Below are 22,963 nucleotides of genomic sequence, written 5' to 3' on the forward strand. Positions count from 1 at the left end.
ACGAACCTGCTGTATAAAAAATAAATAAAATTTAAAAAAATGTATCTTAGTGGAAAAAAAAAAGTAAACAGCAATATACTGGACCCCCCTCAAAAAAAATCTCCACAGTAATCATAATCTACTATCAACAGCAACTATAACATAACACATGTCAAAGTTTCACAGATCAGAGAAAAATACAAAACCAGCTTTAAGAGACATATGGGGACTACTGGGGAAATGTGTTATGGAATGGGATTCAGGTGGTGATGGAATAATGTATGTATATTTTAAGGTGTGATAATGACGCTGCCATTATGTAGGAAAATATTCTAGGACAGGTTTGCTGAGCTGTCACAACCTCTAGGAGGCACTCTTGAATCTCAGTGCGCACACACACAAAGACTACAAAATCAGCTGAATCTTAAGCAGAGGGTATACGGGTGTTCAATGTATTACTCTTTCAACTTTTCAGTATGTGCACACATTTTCAAGTTAAAAATCTGGGAGAAGGGATGAAATGAGAGAGTAGCATTGACATATATACATTACCAAATGTAAACTAGATAGCTAGTGGGAAGCAGCAGCATCGTACAGGGAGATCAGCTTGGTGTTTTGTGACCACCTAGAGCGGTGGGATAGGGAGAGTGGGAGGGAGGGAAACGCAAGAGGGAGGGGATATGGGGATATGTGCATACATATAGCAGATTCACTTTGTTATACAGCAGAAACTAACACAACATTATAAAGCACTTATACTCCAATAAATACGTTAAAAAAAATTCTGGGAGAAGGAAAAATCAGTTGTATAGAATGTGGGCATGATCTAGTCAGTAGTCTCTGTGAAGATATGCAAGTTTCAACCTAAGCTGGAGTTGTGCATTAGGCCCACCAAACGGTTGAACCAAAAGGCTGAACTGCACTTGAGGTACTCGATTCAGTTCTGGGTGCTGGATGTAAAAATGGGCCCTACTCACTGAGGGCAGGCTGGAGGGCAAGCAGCAAGTGAAGGAGCTGGAATCACCTCAGTGAAACTCAGGAGAACACAGGACTGTCTTCAAATAGGAGGGTAGGAAAGGTTTGTCCTGTGCTCTGCACCTTAAGGCAGAAGTCACAAACAACTAAATTTCAGCTCCATGTGGAAAAGAACATACAAACCAGGCTTCCAACTATGGAACGGGCTCTGGTGTGAGGCCATGATTTGTCAGGGATGGTGAGGAAAGGATTCCTAGCTGTGCGAAAGGAAGACCAGTGATTCACAGCCTGGCTTTGCTTTGGAATCACAGGAAGGATTGTTTAAAAAGGTAAATATCAGTAAAGGGAGTGGGGCCCTGGAATCTTTTTTTTAACAACTTTATTGAGATATAATTTACTACCATAAAATTACCTGAAGAGTATAATTCAACGCTTTCTGGTATTTACAGAGTTGTGCAACCATTACCATAATCCAATTTTAGAACATTTTCACCACCCCCAGGTAATTCTTTTTTTTTTTTTTAATTTGTTTTTTTTTTATTTTATTTATTTTTGGCTGTGTTGGGTCTTTTTTGCTGCACGTGGGCTTTCTCTGGTTGCGGTGGGTGGGCGGGGGCTACTCTTCATTGCGGTGCGCGAGCTTCTCATTGTCATGGCTTCTCTTGTTGCGGAGCATGGGCTCTAGGCACGCGGGCTTTAGTAGTTGCGGCATGCAGCCTCAGTAGTTGTGGTGCGCGGGCACAGTAGTTGTGGCTTGCAGGCTCTAGAGTGCAGGCTCAGTAGTTGTGGCGCACGGGCTTATTTGCTCCGCGGCATGTGGGATCTTCCCCCACCAGGGATCGAACCTGTGTCCCCTGTATTGGCAGGCAGGTTCTTAATCACTGCACCACCGGGGAAGCCCCCAGGTAATTCTTATACCCATTAGCAGTCACCCTCCATCCCACTCCCTAGCCCTTGGCAACCACAAATCTACTTTGTGTCTCTATGGATTTGCCTATGGAATCCATATTTCTAAATGCACTTCCAGGCGACTCTCATTGCATAGATCCATGGTTGGGCATTTGGGAGTCATTGGGCCAGACTATTCCAAGATCATTCCCTAGTCTAAGCTTCCATAGCACAGGATGACAAGTGCTGACTACATCCAAGTAGCAAGCACTTTGCTCAGTGTTGGGGCTCCAAAAGAAATACAGTATAACCCTGCCCTTCAGAACCTACAGATGGTGGGAAAACCAGAATATACCAATAACTTTTCTTTGAGGTAAGGGGAACTATTCAAAACTATTATTGCAACGAGGGGAGGAAGACTACTGCAAAAGGAGAGTGCTCCTTTAACAGGCTGTAAGATCTGCGAGTACCTCCTAAACTGATAACTTTAATACAGTGTGAGAAGTACTGTAATAGCACATGCATAAGAAACAGGCCTAGGACAGAGACAAGGGGGTGGTTAATTCTGCAGGTACAGAAAGGTATAGAGCAATGGGAACAAGTGAACTGGGTCTTGAGAAGCGAGAAGTCATCCTCAGAATTAACAGTGGCTTAGCATTTAATTTTTGAGGGCTTACCACACGCCCATTATGCTAATTGATTTCCATATATGATCTCAATTATTCCTCACCAAACTCTGAGTCAGGTATCAATATATTTCTGCTGAATTTTGACTAAAGGATCTTCCAAGTAAAGCACAAAGACGCTGAGGCAGGAAGGTAGTAGCTTTGGGATCAGGCAGAGGAGCAGGGAGGGGGAAATGCTGAAGCTGCAGAGCAGAGGTTTCCTCGTCAAGCTCTTCTTTAGCCAAGGCTTCCTGAGCTGTTGACTCCAAAGGAATCGTGGGCACGCTGTTCATTCATTCACTTATCTATTCGATCGTCTTCTATGTGTCAGGCATTGAACTAGGTGCAGAGGTTACAACCGGTGGGCAAGACAGCATGGTTCCTACCATTGTGGAGTTTACATTCTGGTAGGGGAGACACACAGGCCAATTCCATCCCAGTGTGATAAAGAGGAATGAGAGGGTGCTGAGAGCAACTCCTGGTCTTGCAGGACGAAGGGGGGCTTACTGGAGGACCTAAGAGATGAGGAGGAGTTAGCCAGGAAAAACATTCCAGGAGAGGAAACATCACTGCTAAGGTCAGGCAGGCAGACACAGCAAGGTGTGTTTGAGGAAGCCAAAGGCCTCTGGAGTGGGGAGTGGGTGAGGAGCGGGTGGTAGCCAGAGGTGAGCCTACAGGGAGTTACGTTAAGCAGGGGTCAGATCACGAACGGCCTTTATGCCTTGTCCGTGAGTGTCACTTTTATGTACCATGAGATCACAGGATAGGCACTTAAGTGTCCTAAGTGGACTAGGTGGTGACCTGCTCACATTTGGTTTTTAGAAAAATTGCTCTGATGGCAGCATGGAGAAGGGACCCAGGAAAGATTCTGCCTGTCACCTACAGGAGAGGTGACGGTGGCACAGCCAGGGAAGGGACAGCAGCGATGCAGACAAGTGGATAGATAAGACTCCAGTGATTTTAGGGGGGAGAAAAAATGGAGTTCGTGTGTGACCTGCTGTGAGGGGTCCGGGAAGACAGAGATTTCCAGCTTGGGCAACTTGAGGGTGTGTTGCTGTGGGCCCCTGACATGGGGAGCCCAAGATAACGGCCAAACTTGGAGATCATGAGTTTATTTGGATGTAAGTCACAGAATGACTTCAGTTTTTGTCCCCTATCCTCTTCTTTTCAAAGGCTTCCCAATTCATTAATGAACTCCCACGAAAGGAGAAGCGGGGTTCTACCCTAACACTGTTCCCTGTCCAGAGCCCCACCTCTCTCACTAATGCACCTCGGGGCCCAGCGTAGCGGCCCCTGGCCAGCGTCCCCCTGGGGTTACCTCGAGCTCAGGGTAGCTGAGCACCACCAGGGAGGCGCAGGCGCTGACACTGTCGCCCTTCACAAAGGACACATCCACGCCCCCGACCCTCTGCAGACCCGAAAAAGCGAGGTCCCGTTGCCACGCCTCCGTGTCCCGGTCCACGACAAGTGTCTTCAACAGGGCTTGCTCCCTGAGGGCAGAAACAGGTCCAGCGGGCAGTCCAGCCCAGATCCCCCCACCCCGCGGTACGGCTGCGGCCGCCCACACACGGAGCGTCCAGGCCCGGGGTTCGGGGCTCTACCCGGGGACCCTCCCGGTCTCACCCCCTCCCTTCCCTGGGACCCAGACGCGTCGCCGGAAGCTACAGCTCCCGAACGCCCTTTCGCCCGCACGCCGGAAACGGTCGCAGGCCCCCGCGGCCCCAAGCCGGGGATTACGAGGTCGGAGGTCCGCGGGGAACCTCGTCGCTCCAGTCCCCGGATCTTACGCGTCCTCTGGCCCCATTACCGTTTCCAGAGCGACAGCGTTTCCTCCTGCGGCCTCCCAGCCGCCTTTCGGGCCATGGCGCGGGCCTGAGCGCCCCTTCCTGTGGCGTCACTTTCGGAGCGCCGCGCGCAGGCGCCGGACCGCATCGTTGCCATGGCGGCGCTCAGGTCGGCGTCCGGGACGTTGCCGCCTCGTGGCCTGAGGCCCTGCTGGGGACCAGCGGCTCGGGAGTAGCGGCCGCCGACCTCAGAGTCAGCCTTTCCCCGCAGCCGTGGGGGAAGGAAAGTTGTCCCCGTCCAGGGCCCCTGACGGGATCTGAAAGTTACACTAACAGATCTGCAGGAGAAAAGCACGTGTACACATTTTACTGAATTTCTACACGTACATGACACCTTTCACCGGAGAGTGGAGACCTGAAGTGACCAGAGCGGGAAGCTTTATACCCTTTGGATAAAGAAACAATGAATTTGTGAAGAATTGTTAAGGCAGAGGGGTTTGGGGCTGTGGGTAGTAAATGGTGAAACCAGTTGGAGGTTTGCTCACCTTGGCCTTAAACGCCCTGTCTCTGGTGATGAGAATGTCTCTCTCCCTCCTGGTACAGGGAGGGGACCTTTCACGTCGGAGATTTGGAGTGAAAAATGGGAGAAGAAGGAGTGATCTTGCTGCTTCTGCCGTTTTCTCGAATTTCTCCGGCTTAAGATCAATACGCCAATGTGCCATATTTTGGGGTAGTGTGTCCTGAACGCCATCACCAAGCATCTGCCGCTTACATGACACCTTGACCTCCGTTTCAGGGACTCTTTTTGAGGACAGGACACAGTCCTTAGTGGAGCCAGACTCGTAAATTTGACCCGGTGGATCTTGGTGAGCAGAAAGACTTACTACGGACAACCTGTGGAACATTGACTGACCCCTGCTCTTCAATTGAATGAGTAGTAATTCCATTCTCTTTGTGCCAGGTGTTGTGTGAGATGCTGGGGTTACAGCTTCCTCATGGTGGAACTGCAATTGTGTTAAGTGCTGGAGTGAAAATAATATGGGAGCATTTCAAGGTCTGAGGTAGCAAAGAGGTTGGTGTATTTGAAAGGCAGCCAGCTAGGCTGAAGTGTAGCGATTTAACCCATGGTTTGTATTCTACTAGGGGAATTAAGAGAAGTATATGGATAAGTAATCTAGTCTGAATATAGACCTCAAGAGGAAAATACAGGATTGGAGTCTGAGGTTCAGGAAAAGCTTCATATGGCATTTGACCACTGGCGGCAAATGGGAGAGCCAAGATTTACTCTGCGGTCCATCTGGGTTGTACTGTGTGTCAGCCTTGTTGTGTTACAGAGCAGTCAGGACACAGAGGCATTTCGCTTTAGTAATCAGGAGTCACTCCATCTCCACAGGAGGCAGTTACTGGGTGCTGAGGAAGGAGCAGTGCTCTGGGTTGAGGTTCTGATGTGCTTCAGGGTACAGGCGTGGTGATGGGGAAGGAATGCTGGGGAATGTGTAACACTCCAAGTGGGTCTACGTGTGAAGGAAGGGGAGCAGGGTTGAAGGCAGGCCTTTATAGGATATGCAGTCGCAGGGGTGGCTTCCATGTGCTCCAGCTGGGCCCTTTCCCCTCCAGTTTCTCTCTGCTCTTGCCCCAGATGGCTTCCCAAAATAATCCCAGCTCCTCAGAAGGAAGCACGGTCCTGCTGTCCCCAGAATACACTTCAGTCTGATGAGGTTTCAATCTTGACAGCATTTGCTTTCTTGGGAGAAGGCACTTTCTTGGTGTTTTTCCAGTTGGAAATGAGATTCATAATGTTTGAGCAGGGGATTAATTAGTGAAGAGAGGGATTAGAAAGAGCAGGAAGCAATAAAAATGCTAATCATGGTTGGATGGATTGTTATTCAGCTCAAGGCCTCAGGCTTTCTTCTTCTACCTTCTCATTTAGTGTCTCTCTAGACCCAGCTGATACAGCGACCCTACACTTGTTGCGAACATGTGAAGTCAGAGATGTAGCAGTGCCCTTGCACGGGGCTGGACATGGGTAGCTTTACCTACTGAGCAAAGCCCTTTCTTCACAGTGATTGTTTATCACTAGAAATTTGTTTCCGGGTTGGAATTGCCTGAACCTAGGAGTGACTGAAATAGCTCATGACTTGTCTCAGTTAACACGTGACGAAATCCTACAGCCACTGATGAAAGGTAAATAATTTACACACATAGTAAGGTCTTAGAAAGAAGGAGACAGTGATCAGTTGTGAAGATTTGCAGATTAAGTCATCACCAACCTAGTGAATGCTTCCTTCTGGGCTGAAAGCAGACAGAACTGTGGAGCAGGAACAATCCAGAATATGAATGGAAATGAGAATGAGTAGGCAGGGCTAGAGGGGAAGGTCAGGGTCAGTGAGGAGCTACTGAGGAAGGGAGAGTAGGTGGACTTGACACAGACGCTGTGGGGAAGAAGACACGGGGCGGGGGGCACGTCTCCTTCGTGAACCAGCGCCTCTTCTCCTTGCTGCGGTTCCAGACCATGGGGTTCTCTCCTGGAGGAACCTCTTCATTTTAGAAGAGGAAAATGCAGTTTTCCCCTAAAGCAGTGTTTTGCCACTGGAACAAAAGTGGGCTGCTGGAAATTTACTGTTTCTCCCTCCAGTGTCTATTTCCTTTTCCTGAGGAGCTGTTTGCCCATCCCACAGCCCAGCCCCCTGACAGAATCAGCTGTTACTCATCATTGGCTGGAGCTCTGCTATCCTCCAGGAAAGTCCTGTTAGGCAGGGAGTGGGAGGGCAGCCCTCTAGGATTAAGCTTTAGCCCCTGAGCCTGGCGACGGGGGAGCAGTGTGAAACTCCACTTCAGCTCTGCTGTCATTTTGTCCACAGGAAAAGTTTACCCTGTCACATTCTAAACCAGAGTGTATGTTTTCTGTCCAGAACCTTCCACTTTGGGACTTCCCTGGTGGTGCAGTGGTTAAGAATCCGCCTGCCAATGCAGGGGACACGGGTTCGATCCCTGGTCCGGTAAGATCCCACATGCCACGGAGCAACAAAGCCCGTGCGCCACAACTACTGAGTCTGCACTCTAGAGCCCGTGAGCCACAGCTACTGAGCCCACGTGCCACACCTACCGAAGCCCATGCGCCTAGAGCCCAGGCTCAGCAACGAGAAGCCATTGCAATGAGAAGCCCATGCACCGCAACGAAGATTAGCCCCTGCTCGCCACAACTAGAGAAAGCCCACGCACAGCAACGAAGACCCCACGCAGCCAAAAATAAATAAATTTAAAAAAAAAAAGAACCTTCCACTTTATGGACACCCCTGCAAGGACATCTCCACGAACACATGAAACCATTCCCCAAAGCCTCTTCCCCAAAGAGGATTCTTTAGCAGCAAAACTCAAGTTTATTAAAACAGCTATGACAAGTATAACAAAATTTACATCTGCCTGTGCTAGGCCAGTGTATTTCTGTACAAACAAGATAATGCTAGATAATGGCAGTTAACACTTTGAAAGCATAGCATACAAAACAACATTATCTTCATCAAAAAAATAAAACCTTCATAAAAGTGGGAAAAAAAATTCTCCCCCCCACCCACCAAAGGAGGTCTTCACAGGCTGGCCAGCTCCATCCCAACTCTGAGGTATCAAAGGAGTTCCAAGTGGAAACTGAAGGGATGAACAAGCAACTCTCCCACTCTCACATCCATTAAATGCACAGTCCAGCTGATATTGTGGCAGAGTGCCTCTGCGTGGAATGATTCAACAATCAGAGGTTACTACATGCAATTGGATATTGTATCAAATCCTGGATTCCTGTGCTCCCCTTTATCAAACATGGTGAAGAGAAACCAAAGTAATAGAAATGGAGCACGGATTCTTCTACGGCTCCCTCCAATGGTGCTGAAGGGCCCATGGTGTCCTTGGCGAGCATTTTCTATTTTTGTAGCTCTCCCCATTCCATGGGCCCAATTTCAAGTTGATTGAGTCATCATCTCATTCAGAATATGTATGAAAAGACATTTACCTCTGACTTGTAAACAGCTGTCATCCCAGGGCTAACAGGTGCTGAGCTATCTAGGAACAGGAATTAGTCCAGAGAGGCCAGAAGCATCAAGTAGATTTTGAAGAAAAGGCACAACACAGTGAGAAAAGCAGCACAAGATCAGGGTGTGTTGACTATTCTTTATTTCCTTTTTCAGAAATGTGACTGGTTTTATATTCTCTCTGAGTGTTATTATGCCTTGGCTGAGACCCAAAGAAAGGACCAGATAGTCATACACTTGGGGAAATCAAGACCACACTAAGAGTTCATGTTTATTTGGCAGAATGGTAGAGAGGCAAAAACTTCCCCAAGAAATGCCAGAACCATGCCTTTGATCCAAATTTACACTGATAATCTTTCATTTAGAATTTACTAGAATACTAGAACTGGAAGGAAATCAAACTAAGACACTGAAAGTGTCCTTGACTCTTGGCCCAGTGCTCTTCACAATGAAAGCTTGTGGGCTCTGACCCTGGAAATTTGGCAGTGACTCATTTGCGGGCTTGGGTGAGGGCTGGCTAGTTTGGCCTCACGGCACTCACAGAATGCCCTGACTTGTATTTGTGAGAAGACAAAAAAGAGTCTGGCACTTTTTCATATCTTCTTGAAAACCTAGAAATATTTGTACAATTTTCTGAATTTAAAGGAATGGAAGAAAGAAGAAAGCCAGATTCTTGTTTGTGAGTGCAGAATAAACTAGAAAAGAAGACAAATTAATAACCCCATTTTCCCTCCCTGTCACTATGCAGTGGTCTGAGGAAGAAGGGCCTGGTGGGCTGGGTACGTGCATGGTAAGAAGCTAGGACATCTGAGGCACAGATTCCTACATGTGAAGCTGAGAAACTATTTTTTGGTTTCTCCTGGAGTGCAGAGGATGGTGGTTTATTCTAGTTTCATATAATCTTCAATTTTCACATCCTAATGAATGGTATTCAGAACATGAGAAGATAGTTTCAGAATATACACATGTTCCTGAAACAGCTTGGATCTCAAAAAGTTGTCAGCCAGACAGCACATCTTGGTCTCAAATTTAGTGCTGTGCCAATAGCTTTCCTTCTAAGCACGCACAAAGGCAATAGCCCACAAAGGAACCCATCCCACCAGTGAGGAGGCAAGAGCCTTCTCTGCCCAAGTCTCTTGCAGAGATAGAAAATGATTCTATCTCGTCTGTCGATTCCGTTTCAGTTCAGCAGCCGTTTTCCACACAGAGACACAACTGGAAAGCAGTATCTCTTCTGGGAACTGAGATTCCATTTCGGGAAGAATTTCACTCTCTTTAGTCTCCATGTAACTCACCAGTGTGTCTCTCAGGCTGAAAAACCAAGGAACAAGAGACAGCGTTAAACAGTCATGTGACATAAGGAGACCATCACTGGTTGCTTTTTCAGGTCGTCAGAGAACCAAAGTGCTCATGAAGGCCAGAAATAACGAGAGTCAACCAACTGCTGAGTTACCGACCTGGCACTAGAATCCTGGGTTCAAGGTTTTAGTACATCCCTGCTGCTCCCCACACTGCAGTGCACATACCCTATGGGATGGAGCGCCCCTTGATAGGGGCCCCGTCAGATGGTTCTAAGCACTCTAGTAATACACCTGCTTTACAAAAAAAGCCTCGCCATTCAAAAAAAGCTTATATTCCAGTTCATTTGTATTAACAAAGATCGTAAATTCTCTAGAAAAGGGATCTTCTTTCCCTACACTAAAAGTCCAGGATAGTAAAGACTTCTTGAATAAATTCAAAGAATACAAATGTAAATAGGCATATGCCATATACATAATGGAGGAAAATAGCAATTACGAAGTGTGTCGGTGAGGAAAACTGGAGTTTCACTATCTATCTAGTTAGAAAAACAGTAAAGCTAAATCCCTACCTCAGGCCACACATAAAAATAATCGGTTAACAAAACAAATGTAATATATAAAACTATAAAAGCACAGGAAAAAACATGGGAGAATATTTTATAACCTTGGGATAAGACTCTTATAGGTATATTTTTCCTGAAGAGTCCTTGGAAACTTCTGTAGGAAAATTCTGCCAGATTTGGCTTCATAAAATTAAAGATAGAGCATTTGTAACAAAACAGATAAAAGATTAAGAAAAAGACAAATAGCCCAAAAGAAAAATAATCATAAGATATCAAGAGGCAATTTGGAGGAAGATATACAAATGGCTGATAAATATTTTCAGCCTCACCAGTAAGTAGGAAAATACAAGCAAAAATGAGATACCATTTTTGGGCCATTAGATTGGTAAAAATGTAAAAGACGAATAATATCCAATGTTGGGTATTCTTATACACTATACATTGGCATAGCTTTTTCTATCAAATTTAAAATGCACATCTCTCTGACGTAGGAAGTCCACTTGTTATAATGAGAATATATGACTTTTTTGCAATTGGTAATGGTACATCAGCAGGAAACCAATTTCTGCAGTAACGTAAGAATGATTTTCACGACTGTGGAAGATCTCGGGAGACGCGGCAGAATGTTGTATGTGTGCCTCAGCAGGCTTACAAGCCTGTACCTCCACTCAGGGTTGAAATTCTCCGCGGTCTTGGGGTTCTTTAGCTTCAAGACCATCATTTCGTGAAGTTCCAGGAGGAAGGCATCCAGGCCAATCTGATTCAGGAAGGTGTTGAGCAGCTTAGCATTTTCAGGGCTGAGATCAACTTTGTACCTTGGACTGATTTCCCCAAATGGCTCCTGGAATGAAATAAGAACACATGACACACGGAAGCCTGGGAAGGGAGCGTGAGGCTCCTTTCGTCCAGGTGGACAGGAAGAGGCCAGACTCACTTTTCTCAGTCGAAGCAGATGTTCAGACTTGTGGGCAGAGAGGAGCTGCCACAGGGAGATGGTGTGTTTTAACTGGCATCTGTTTAAGGCCTGAAAGAGAACAGAACTCCTGAATAGGAGGTGCTGTTTTCACTTGGCCCTGCACTGATTCCACCTCCCTCACCACAGAGGCACCTCTGCTTCGTCCGCTAATTCCCTGCCTCATCTCCAGAACGTCTCTGAAAGCCCTCTCCCCGCTGCAACATCTCGGAGTCCACCAGTGGCGTGCAGTTTGCAGGCACGCCTCCGCACATTTGCGGCACTGAGTCTAGATCTTTACGTTCCAAGCACATCTCCGCCTTTCCCATCAGTGTGTTCTGACTACACTGCGGGCTGGCTGGGGGAGGGGGTGTTCTTGCCTCCCCTCCTTTTCAGGGGCTGCTTCGATCAGTACTCCCTGGGTGGTGGTATCCCAGTGGGAAGTGGGGAGATGATGGAGGGGGACAATGCTGATTTCCTTTGGAGAGAGGCTGACATGAGACCCACCTTTGAAACCTGTGAGGCCTGATCACCCATCCGCAGCATGTCTTGGATATACACATTTAAGTGCATGTTTGGATCCCCCCCAGCTGTGCTCAGAAACCCCAACGTGACTTCTATGGCAGACAGAGCTTCACAGGCATCGCTGTAGGACTGCAGTTGTCCTCTGATGGCACTGATGGCCACGTTGGGGAGGGGGCTCTAGGAAGTCAAAAGCAGGATAGAGTTCATGGTTGGGGCTTCCTGCGCACTGCTACTTGATAAGAGTGCTTACCTTCTTCACTGCTAAGGCCACAAAATGGGACAGACTCTCTAATTTAAACAGCAGTAAGACTTCCCTGGTGGCGCAGTGGTTAAGAATCCACCTGCCAATGCAGGGGACACGGGTTCAATCCCTGGTCTGGGAAGATCCCGCATGCCGTGGAGCAACTAAGTCCGTGCGCCACAACTACTGAGCCTGCGCACTGCAACTACTGAAGCCTACGTGCTTAGAGCCCGTGCTCCACAACAAGAGAAGCCACCGCAATGAGAAGCCCACGCACCGCAATGAAGAGTAGCCCCCGCTCACCGCAACTACAGTAAGCCTGCGCGCAGCAACAAAGACCCAAAGCAGCCAAAAAAAAACCAAAAAAAGCCCCAAAACAGCAGTAGTTAACACTTGGTGCTTGTTAAGTGTCAGCAGTACTTAGGTATGTTACAGAAAGAGAGATGAACTCACTGAATCCTCAAATCAACTTGGTGAAGATATGCATATGGACATATACATACATACAAACCACACACATATACATCACACACACACACACCCCCCCACACATAACACACATAAACCAGAAAAGCAGGAATAAATAAATTCTATGAACCTTTTGCATCAGCATACACAGTCATGACATCATTGCTAAAAAACTACAAGCACAAGATTTCAATCTGTTTATACTCAACAAGAAAACTTCTGTTGATCTGCTGTCCTGCTTGCCGTCTGGCTAGAGCACTGGGCTCTGAATGTAGGGAGGCCCTGAAACTCTTTGGTGCTCATGGCAAATGCCAGGAGTGAGGGTGGAAGAGTCCTAACATGGATGGAAACACTGATAAGGCAGGGGCACACGCAAATAAGATTGATCATCATCACCTGTGGCATTTTGTTCTTGATGTCCATGAAGAGATGTTCATAGTTCCAGTCACGTCTGTACACCAGAGTGGGTATTCCCTAAAGTGAGAAAGAAAAGAGTCTTTGGAAATGGAATCCACTGTGGAGGTTTCCATCAAATGACAATATATGCTTGAGCAGAAACTCAAATGTAGTCCCATGCGATTCAGTGCATCACCAGGCAAAGCAGGCAGCTCCTCGTTGCCACGTGATGTCCGTGTTTAACCCGTAATCTATGGAAACAGTGACATGAGGAACCCAGCCTGGCCTTTGTGGCCAAGCAGATACTGTCATGTAGAATACTGTGGCCTGCAGGCCGCCGGGGGAAGTAGGTCCTGAGGACCTCCCAATGGGACACTGAGAACAGACTGAATGAGGGGGCACTCTGCTAACAGGGAGAGCAGAGTGAATTAAAAGCAGGCTTGAGCTCAAACAGTTCACAGTTTAACTGTGGGCAGGGAAGGAGCATAAATATACTGAAGTACCATACCCTTGACTGGACCTGGAAGGAGCAAGTACAGCCCAGGTAAAGAACAGATGTGGAAGTGCAGGGTGCATTCAGGGGAGGGAGAGTGATCCAGTATGTGAGGTTATGGGGTTCAATGTGGGGAACTGGCTAGAGACAGGGTCAGGGCAAGGCCACAGGGCCTTTTGTGCCACATGTGCATCAAGGTTATCCAACAGGGCGGTGGGATGCAGATCTGGAAGTAAGAAATGTGGGCTAAAGAGCCTGAAGGCAGGGACCAGTTGGGAGCTACCGTAGCAGTGGAACTTAAGGACAGATGCTTTGAACTAGAGCAGCGGGCTCTGGTGGTGAAACGGGGGTGCCTGATGGCTATGGTGGTGAAACGGGGGCGCCAGATGACAGACTGTGTGTGCAGACTAAAGGAAAAGGGGGGAAACAATGAGGTTTTGGTGGTGCCATTAATTACGGCATAGAAATCCGGGCGATGAGTCCATTGAGACCTGCAGACACCCTTGGGGTAATGAAGTGTGGATCCAGATGCATAGACAGCTCTGGAGAGCCGTCAGCCCCAGTGGCAGGGGTGGTCGTGGACACTGGGGGTGTGGAAGAAGGGTCCGTCCGTCCCTCCTCACTTTGAAACCACTGTGATCAAAGCCACACTCAGGGAAACTTTTGCAAAACAGACACGCCGACCACATAATACAGCAGGTCAGCCTTGCCTTAAGCGTTAGCCTGGGCTTGCCCTGCAGGAAGCGGCTGATGATCTGGCGCTGGACCTTCTCCAGGTCAAGCTCCTGCAAGGTCTCCCCGCCCTGCTCCACGTGGTACTGGCAGTTGGAGAGAATTAGTGGAATCAAGTCCCGCTCCACTTCGTAGCTGATGACGTGCAGGTCGGCGACCTCGGAGGCGTCGACGGAGTAGCTGGGGGACAGATAGATAGAGCTCAGCACTCCAGTCATGGCCTGGTGATATGGAGTCAGCTCCTGTCTGATGTTGCCATGGGCTGTGCAGATGAAGGGACATGCAAATCTGTGACACTTGTGAGGGTGGCCGAAGGGTATCTGTTCGAGAAGGACCTGAAGCCTGGCTCGCTGTCCCCAGGCCTGGGGACCCTGCTTCCCTGCTTGTGCCGCCTCAGAAACGACTTCCTGGGCTGGAAGGGCGTCCCCTGCTGCGGGCCTGCATGCTCACCTGTTGTCTTCCTTGGAGAGCTTGTCTACTGCGTAGACAATTTCGTTGTGCAAGTTAATCAAGTAGCTGACTAAGGCGGTGGAGCAGAGGCCCCGGCCCTGGCGGCGCGGCAGGATGACTTCAAAGTCAGTGTCCAGATCAAGGTTGCGGCTGCAGTAGTCTTTAGGTAGCTTGATCTCACCTTTAAATGACAGAGGGGCAGTCACCTCCCTGCTGTTTCTTTCACAGCATCAGGACTGGGAGCCCACCACGGTGGGAGTGGGAGCAACGCAGAAGCCACCTCGACAGAACACAAAAGAGCTGGGAACCAGGCGTGCTTTTGCTTCCCATCTCTATTTTATGTGCTGATAAGTTTCAAATGTTCTCAACTCCTTTTTGATACCGTATTTATAGACTCAAGAGGACTGAGGGTTTGCTCTTCCTGATATGTTATGCACTCATCTCAGACACCCCACCAAGAGTCCTCAGATCCAGCATTAGATGCACACAGCATGGCACCGTGCAGACGTGGAACAAGAAGAGTTAGGCTGGAGAGAAAGGGCCTTCAGAGAGGTGCTCCTATAATGTTTAGTGTTAAAGGGGATTTGACACTTTACCATTGGTCTCCAGCGATCGCCTCAGCTTGTTCCACGTCGACAGAAAGATAATGATTCTGTCGCAGGATAACTGCTTCAGCCCATCTGTCAAACAAAACACTTGTTAGAACTCCAAGATAACACCTACTCCGTCTAGGTCAAACCAACAGACTTACTTGCTCTTTGACCCCTACCTTCATGCCATCACCAACACGTTCTAAATGCTGTTTAAACTAAAGCTGAGTTTGAGGAACCAGAGAGGGAGGTGTTTGTCTGTTACGGCAAAAGCCTCTAATGTGTCCCAGGGATTCACAGCACCTACTGCCTTATGCTACAAGCTTAGGGTACAGAGCACACATTAGCCCTGAACTGGAGTCTCTGAGTTGGACTGATCCTTTTGAACCACAACATGGATCGTCCTGATCCCCTATGAGAGCAGAGACCTACCTGAATTGTGACTGCTAATGAAACTTCTGATGGATCTGTATTCAACTTCTGAAACATTCTGGAATCGTTTCACTAGATTCCTTTGCAGGGCCAGAATCTCAGGCAAGAATTTCACCAGTCTCAGTTCTGCTTCCTAGAGAAGGGAAGACCGCCAGGAACACTTTTTAATGTACTGGGGAAACAGACTTCAAGGCTGGCTCAGGATGTGTATTTGTAGTTTAACCTGGTCAACGTGCCATTTTACATGATGACACATAATGATACTTGAGAATGGGGAACAGGCCACACCATTCTTTCAGCAAGTACCTAGTGACTGCTTACAACGTGTTGGCCAGTGTTCTTCTACCCTCTAGAGGTTGGGGAACAAACCCGTAGGGCCGACACATCAAATGTGTTTGCCAGAAGCTGATGAAAGAAAGCAGCCTCTTGAGCCCATGAGATGGGCTAGGTGTGGAGAGGAGCTGCTGAGACCAAGAAGACCAAGCTTTTAGGCAATGAGGCTTGGCGCTATTCCGGTGTCGTTCTGAAGACCTAGGACCTAAGCTTCTTCAGTTTAATGGACCTGTGCATATCCGTGACAGATCACAGTATTAACACAATGGCCTTCCCACTGGGAATTCATTTTCATTAACTGACCCACAGAAGTTCCTGAGTCATCTTACTTCTTCCTAGACTGCATATATTGGTCCATGGAGGGAAATGATTAGAAAATCTATTGTAGAGAGTAAAAGTTCACATGGATTAAAGTTAGGAACCGTGTGTAATTCTGGTTCTAAAAGATATGACACACACTTTACTGCTCTCCTCCCCACAATCCCACCACCACCCTCACTCCGAATGGTTCAGGAACAGGGAAGATTCCTTGTTTGTTTGATTTTGGCTGTGCATTCTCAACTCGAGTTATTTTATTCAACAGACACTCATTGGTGACTAACTGCTCCAGGCACTGGGGGCAGGGGTGAAGATGAAAAGACAAAGGAAACATTTTCATTGTATTCTTTCTTGCTGAGTGATTGGGAGAGACCCTCCTGGCCCTCAAGTTCTTTACAGATACCTGCTAATTCCAACTCGTGTACATATTTCACCTGTGACTTTATGTTTCAAACAACTCATATAGATTGATGTGTCTAGAGATCTCTGCTCTATCCCTGAGTCTTCTGCCAGAGACATTCTATTCAAAAATCAAAGTAGTCTGATGGCTGTCCCATCCTCAGGACTAATCGGACTAAATGAGAGTGGGGCCTTCACGTCTCCAAGGGACATGTAGGCAGCATTCACGGCGAGGCAGCCTCACCTTCTGTAGGAACTTCCAAAGGACGGGCACTGTTTCTTTGCCATTCTTCTGCTCCACAATGTGCTGGAGGTTCTCAATGGTGATCCTTTTCCTGCAGCTCCACATCTTAGAGCAGTGAACCACGCTATTCTGGGGCAGGTGGGGCAGGAAGGCCACCGGATCACTGTACACGATTTTGGCCACAGGGTTGGAGCTGATGCGCTCATCTTGGCTGATCCGAGTGTTCACCGCCAGGAGGGTTTTATCTAGATGCTAGGTAAGGAAAGCGACATGGGATCTGGAAATGAGATGCTACTGCAGACAGGCTGGACACCTAGTGACCTTACCAGTGGGCAGATTCAGAGACCCACCCTCCTCGTTTTAGCCCGTAATCAAATATTCATATTTGCCATCTTTTATTATAATTTATGTGATCCTTATCTGTAGGCTTTTATCTTCCCAAACAGAACAAGTCTCACAGACCTATATTTAATTAATTAATTAATTAATTCATTCATTCATTTATTGATCTTGCCACACAGCATGTGGGATCTTAGTTCCCCGACCAGGGATCACACCTGTGCCCCCTGCAGTGGAAGGCAAGGTCTTAACCACTGGACCGCCAGGGAAGTCCTCAGAGACCTTTATTTTATTACCATTATTTTACTTGATGACTTCTTTTTCCTGATGGGCCTAGTTACTCTCAGTAACATTCTTATCTGACAGGGTTTATTTCTTTGCCTCTTGCTCTCACATTCTGCTGTAAAAAGTAACGGAGTGAAAACTACTGCCTGCACTTTCCCAGTAATTCCTCAACCCGACACACTGACCAGCCTTGGGAGGGGATAGGATGGGGCGGGGGCAACAGGAGGGTGGGGTGACCGGATAGAGAAACCTAAATCTGGGGCTTAGCCTAGGGCTTCAATAAGGGACACTCGGACAACAGACCGAGCACTCAGTAGAGGCCCAGGAAACACGCTCCCACACTTTCCCAAAGTAGCCCTGTAGCTATGCATCACTTACCTTTAGTTCCGGCAGAATAATAGTCTCAAAAAGCTTTTCCCAGCTGTTCCTCTTTTCTCTGGTTGACAATTCTGCGTCAAAATTTAAAGACCCTACAAAGAAAAATGTGTCTGTTACCAAGAAACAAAAGCAGTCTGCATAAACACTAAATAAATGTTAAATTGAAATAATGCTCCTTTTGGGGTTGGGGGCGGGTATATCTTCCTAAATTAATCTCAGCATTTAAAAATGGTTCCTGCTGCTGCCACCAACCTCATGATCTTCATGAAGAAACTTAGAACTCTAAGAACTCTAACCCACATAGTTATCATCTTAAAACCATTCTGAACAAAATTACTGAAAGGACAGTACTTTAAATCAGAAGCCCAGGGGCAAAATAATGGTGGCCAGTGGTAGCACCAGCTGCCTCAGCTGCTGCCACCTGGGCTTGAGAATGGAGGCGGGACCCTGTGGATGCCCGCGTGATGCAGAGTGCTGTGGAAACTGTTGGCATGCTTCTAGAATTTGATCACTTTGTCAGTATGATACTGGGTGAGCTTACCTAGTTTGTAACTGCACTAGAATGAGAGGCTTAAAATAAAATAAAGTTTTGCTAAATGGAAAATATATACTGATGTTGGCTTCTGGCAAAAAAGCTCCTGAAGTGGGAATGGATTTTCTTGTAAAGTAGCAGAACTTTTTATTGCTATTGTTATTATTTTAAATAACATTGTCATTACAGTGGTAATTTTAAAAGATTTTTGCAGGTAAGCAAAAAGAAAACAAAACTGTTCTTAATTCCACCACTCAGAGATAACCCTCTTACTAACTTGTCTTACAGACCTTTTCTTTCTGTGTGGACTTTAAATTTTAAAATAGAAAAATTAGCTTAGCGAACATAATAGATAGCCTGCTTTTTCATGTAACAAACCATGGACACGTGCATACATTAAGTCAGCCCACAACGGCGGTATCTTTTAGGAAAAGCAGATGCTGCCCCCGCCAAACAGGACAGATGTACAGAGACCAAGCTCCAAGCGCTCATCAAACATTAGTCTCTCTGATGGTGATGTTTCTTTAACACACATCACCTGTTTGGGATGACAACAATATGCTCCCTATACAGTGGGTAAACTACAACGGAGGCTGACTTTTGAAACGTAAGCCTCCCCAAAACACCGGCATTTAACACTCTGAGCACACCCAGCAGGGGATCAATGGAAAGGCCCTCCCCTCCCCCACTCTCTGGAAGGTGCATGTCTCCCTGCTTCCCCTTCCTCTCGCTCTGGGGTCAGGACGAGTGCGCTGCTTCCTCTGCTGGCCATGCCCCACGCCCCTCGGCCCCATGCCCGGCTCCTCACTGTGGCCGTGCTCTCTGAGGAGGTGGCTGAGGACAAGATGCACCGCGCTGGCGGTCTCATCTGCACTCCTCCCCAGCGTCTTCATTAACTGCTCCAGGTCTCTCTGGATATGCTGCAGCAGAAACCCTTCTGGATCCCTCACCGGAGGCTTAATGATGTTCATCAAAGCCTGTGGGGGCAAGGGGACAAAATGTCAAGCCAGATCTTGTTTGTGGAGGAGATGGCAAGCTCAGGAGAGGTCAGGAGGGGTGAAGAACCAGCCCCGAGCCAGAGGAGAGTCTCTAGGAGGGATGTCAGTGTGATTCAAACAGCAGTGGCGAGAGAAGGCTCAGAAGCAGAAATGACCACAGGTCTGAAAACAAGTGGCTTCTATATCCTCAGTGTGAAGTAAAGAATTTTCAAAGCCTGAACTTTTTGCTATCGTGGTTAATTAACTTAGAGGAAATGCAGCCTGCTCTCTTTCTTCCCCAGAGCTGCAGCAAAGACAGGTAAAGTCATGGTTATTTTAGCCTCTCCATTCCCAGGTGTGGACCGGAGACATAGAGCCGTTCATTAAAAATTGATTTTACATAATCTGACAAGTACTTCCCCCTTACCACCATAGACCACAGTGAGAAAAATTAGGATATGTGAATTTTATATTATGTTTTGCATTAGGTAACAATGACATATTTGAAATCCACAAGAAGTGGCTAGAACTTTTTATTTTTTCAACTGTTTTAAATAATTTATTAAACATTTTAAATGTTTATTAAAATTTAAAAGTCAAAGTACAAATTATAGGAATGACAATTAAAAATTCAGACCAAAATAGTTTAAATAATGCTAAATTTTTTATTTCACTTTTGATTTTAATTAAACTTTCTAAAATATTTTCAGGGCTTCCCCAGTGGCGGAGTGGATAAGAATCTACCTGCCAATGCAGGGGACACAGGTTCGAGCCCTGGTCTGGGAAGATCCCATATGCCGCGGAGCAACTAAGCCCGTGCACCACAACTACCGAGCCTGCACTCTAGAGCCCGTGAGCCACAACTAGTGAGCCCACGCACCACAACTACTGAAGCCCACGTGCCTAGAGCCCGTGCTCCGCAACAAGAGAAGCCACCGCAATGAGAAGCCCGCGCACCACGATGGAGAGCAGCCCCCGCTCGCCGCAACTAGAGAAAGCCCTTGTGCAGCAACGAAGACCCAACACAGCCAAAAATAAATAAATAAATAAAAATTTAATAATAAATAAATAAAAAATAAAGTATTTTCATATTAAGCGTTTTAATTCTAATGTTCGATATCCATCTAATTGTCAAAGTAAAGAATTGGTATCATATACAGTTAGCTTGAGGTCATATTAATATCACCCTGCTGGTTACCTTTTACAATTATTTCCTTTTTTAAACTTTCAACAAGTTACTTTTAGAATAAACCTTATGCCTTCTATGGAAAAAAAAAAAGAATTCATACCAGGCTTCAACATGTTTCATCTGGACCTACATGCACTAATAAATGTAAGCTAATAAGATTTGTTTTATATTGTAAAGCATTCCTTGTGTGTTACTATTGCCAATAACATGCTAATGAATGAGAACACCTAGAACCACAGACTGGACCTTCAAAGAGGAGTAAGAAAACAGTTACTTATTTCTACCAAGTATCCTAGCTAAGGATACTTAGTTATCAGAGAAGCAGTACCTTCATACTCTCTGAAAGGACGGAGTGGACCAATTCATTAATCTCTCTTCCCTCACCCAAGCCCTCTGCCACTCAGATCTTCCCCATACTTCCTAAATAGTTTCTGCCTCTGATGTCAGTAAGGGCACAACACACAAACCTCACAGCATTCAAACCTAGGAAGTAGTCTTGTGTTTCAAGGGGCAAAATCAGAGAACTCTGGAGCGGGAAAGGGGTTAGTCACAATGAAACCAAGCAGGACCCGGCAGGGCCTTCCCAAGAACTGGCTAGGACTTTTTAGACAAAAGGATTCACTGTGAAAAAAATTACTGCAGAAACTAAACACATGGTTGGGCAGTACAATGCTCTACCTGGGGACTTTGGGTGGCTCCCAAAAGCATAGCCAAGTGAGTGAGTAGCCGGGTGAGAAGGAAAACCACTGGGGACAGCTCTCGGTCAGATACCATGGCCTCGCCTCTCAGTGGTGGGTTTCCCAGCACGTGGCCAGTCTGAGTTCTGTCCATCTTGTTTCTGGAAAGGACAAGAGAAGACAGGGTGAAGGCTGAAGATCACCATTTCTTCTCAGCTCTGGGGGCACACTTCCCATTCTTAGGACCTGGAGACCAGGTTCAGAGTTTTGAAGAAAACAATGTTGAATTACATAGTCTACTAAGCCTAGACTACTTTCCTGTATTAGAAGATATTTTTTTCTGCGGGGGGCCACACCATGCGGCATGTGGAACTTCCCTGACAAGGGATTGAACCCATGCCCCCTGCAGTGGAAACATGGCATCTTAACCACTGGAACACCAGAGAAGTCCTAGACCACTGTCCTAAGAGTCTTCTTCTTTACAGACTGACCTTCCTGGCTGACTAAAAGCCCACAACAGTGTAAAGTGGCTGTTTGTGAAACTAGTGGTTGCCAGTGGGGAGAGGGAAGGGAGGAGGGGCAGTATAACAGTAGGGCGTCAAGAGGTACAAACTATTATGTATAAAATAAGCTACAAGGATATATTGTACAATACAGAGAAGATAGCCAATATTTTATAATAACTATAAATGGAGTATAACCTTTAAAATTGTGAATCACTAGATTGTACACCTATAACTTATATAATATTGTACATCAACTATACTTCAATTAAAAAATAATAATAACTTTGAAGGACTTCCCTGGTGGTGCAGTGGTTAAGAATCCGCCTGCCAATGCAGGGTACGTGGGTTCAATCCCTGGTCTGGGAAGATCCCACATGCCGCGGAGCAACTAAGCCTGTGAGTCACAAATACTGAGCCCGCGCATCACAACTACTGAAGCCCGCGCACCTGGAGCCCGTGCTCCACAACAAGAGAAGCCACCGCCATGAGAAGCCCGCACACCGCAACGAAGAGTAGCCCCCACAAGGGGGCTTCCCTGGTGGCACAGTGGTTGAGAGTCCGCCTGCCGATGCAGGGTACACGGATTCGTGCACCGGTCCGGGAGGATCCCACATGCCGCGGAGCGGCTGGGCCCGTGAGCCGTGGCCGCTGAGCCTGCGCGTCCGGAGCCTGTGCCCCGCAACGGGAGAGGCCGCAACAGTGAGAGGCCCGCGTACCGCAAAAAAAAAAAATAAATAAATAAAAGAGCAGCCCCCGCTCGCCACAATTAGAGAAAGTCCGCGTGCAACAACGAAGACCCAACACAGCCAAAAAAAAAAAAAAAAAATTTTTAAAAGCATAAAAAAAGGCTGTTTGTGCTAGTCCTGGGGCCATGTGTCAGGATGGAGGTCTGGACCCGCTTCTTCCACTGAATCATTGTGGGGGATCGGGGGAGCAGGCGGGCAAAGGACAGTCAGAGTTTGGAATAGCTGACATTACCATGGGAATATGTACACACTGTTCTCCTTTTCCCAAATCAAAAACTGGGATCCAAGGTCTGGCAAAGGATTTGGCATCACACCCAGATGGGAGGTAATATAGTGTGATGGGTACATTCAGTTGCAAAGCTACTGAAGATTCTAAGACATTCTGATAGTTTATGGAGATAACAGATTAGCATATTTTAAACTGCAACAGCACTAAAAGAGCTAGAATATATGATGAACGTAGAGAGGTCACACCTCCTATTAAGGGAGCATGTATAACCATACTCATCTCATGAGCAAGTGTGGGATTATGAGATCAGATTTTTAGCTGGATTCTGAAGTATTTGATAAGATTGACTATGTCT

At 46.9% G+C, this 22,963-nt stretch overlaps 2 protein-coding genes across 4 annotated transcripts in view; both read right to left on the reverse strand.

Annotated features, from left to right (window-relative positions):
• The window catches only part of ENDOV (endonuclease V), a 53,501-nt gene extending 49,038 nt beyond the window's left edge, over window positions 1-4,463 (reverse strand). Inside the window, 2 exon segments of the mRNA XM_022589401.2 lie at window positions 3,826-3,997; window positions 4,315-4,463. Coding sequence (XP_022445109.2) covers window positions 3,826-3,997; window positions 4,315-4,448 — 306 coding nt within the window. The 5' untranslated portion in view covers window positions 4,449-4,463.
• Window positions 4,464-7,648: 3,185 nt separating this feature from the next.
• The window catches only part of RNF213 (ring finger protein 213), a 111,684-nt gene continuing 96,369 nt past the window's right edge, over window positions 7,649-22,963 (reverse strand). For all 3 annotated transcript variants that reach the window (XM_089901578.1, XM_022589405.2, XM_089901579.1), the window contains 13 exons: window positions 21,129-21,288; window positions 19,093-19,261; window positions 17,753-17,844; window positions 16,751-17,002; window positions 15,457-15,589; window positions 15,031-15,114; window positions 14,435-14,615; window positions 13,963-14,164; window positions 12,760-12,837; window positions 11,637-11,831; window positions 11,112-11,201; window positions 10,840-11,018; window positions 7,649-9,624 (listed from right to left, as the gene is read on the reverse strand). In XM_089901578.1, coding sequence (XP_089757704.1) covers window positions 9,471-9,624; window positions 10,840-11,018; window positions 11,112-11,201; window positions 11,637-11,831; window positions 12,760-12,837; window positions 13,963-14,164; window positions 14,435-14,615; window positions 15,031-15,114; window positions 15,457-15,589; window positions 16,751-17,002; window positions 17,753-17,844; window positions 19,093-19,261; window positions 21,129-21,288 — 1,969 coding nt within the window. In that variant the 3' untranslated portion in view covers window positions 7,649-9,470. The remainder of the gene's footprint in view (window positions 9,625-10,839; window positions 11,019-11,111; window positions 11,202-11,636; window positions 11,832-12,759; window positions 12,838-13,962; window positions 14,165-14,434; window positions 14,616-15,030; window positions 15,115-15,456; window positions 15,590-16,750; window positions 17,003-17,752; window positions 17,845-19,092; window positions 19,262-21,128; window positions 21,289-22,963) is intronic.

Source organism: Delphinapterus leucas, chromosome 19 (genome assembly GCF_059928025.1).
Source record: "Delphinapterus leucas isolate spDelLeu-1000000601 "Yukka" chromosome 19, BTC_Dleu_Yukka2, whole genome shotgun sequence".
Classification (NCBI taxonomy): domain Eukaryota; kingdom Metazoa; phylum Chordata; class Mammalia; order Artiodactyla; family Monodontidae; genus Delphinapterus; species Delphinapterus leucas.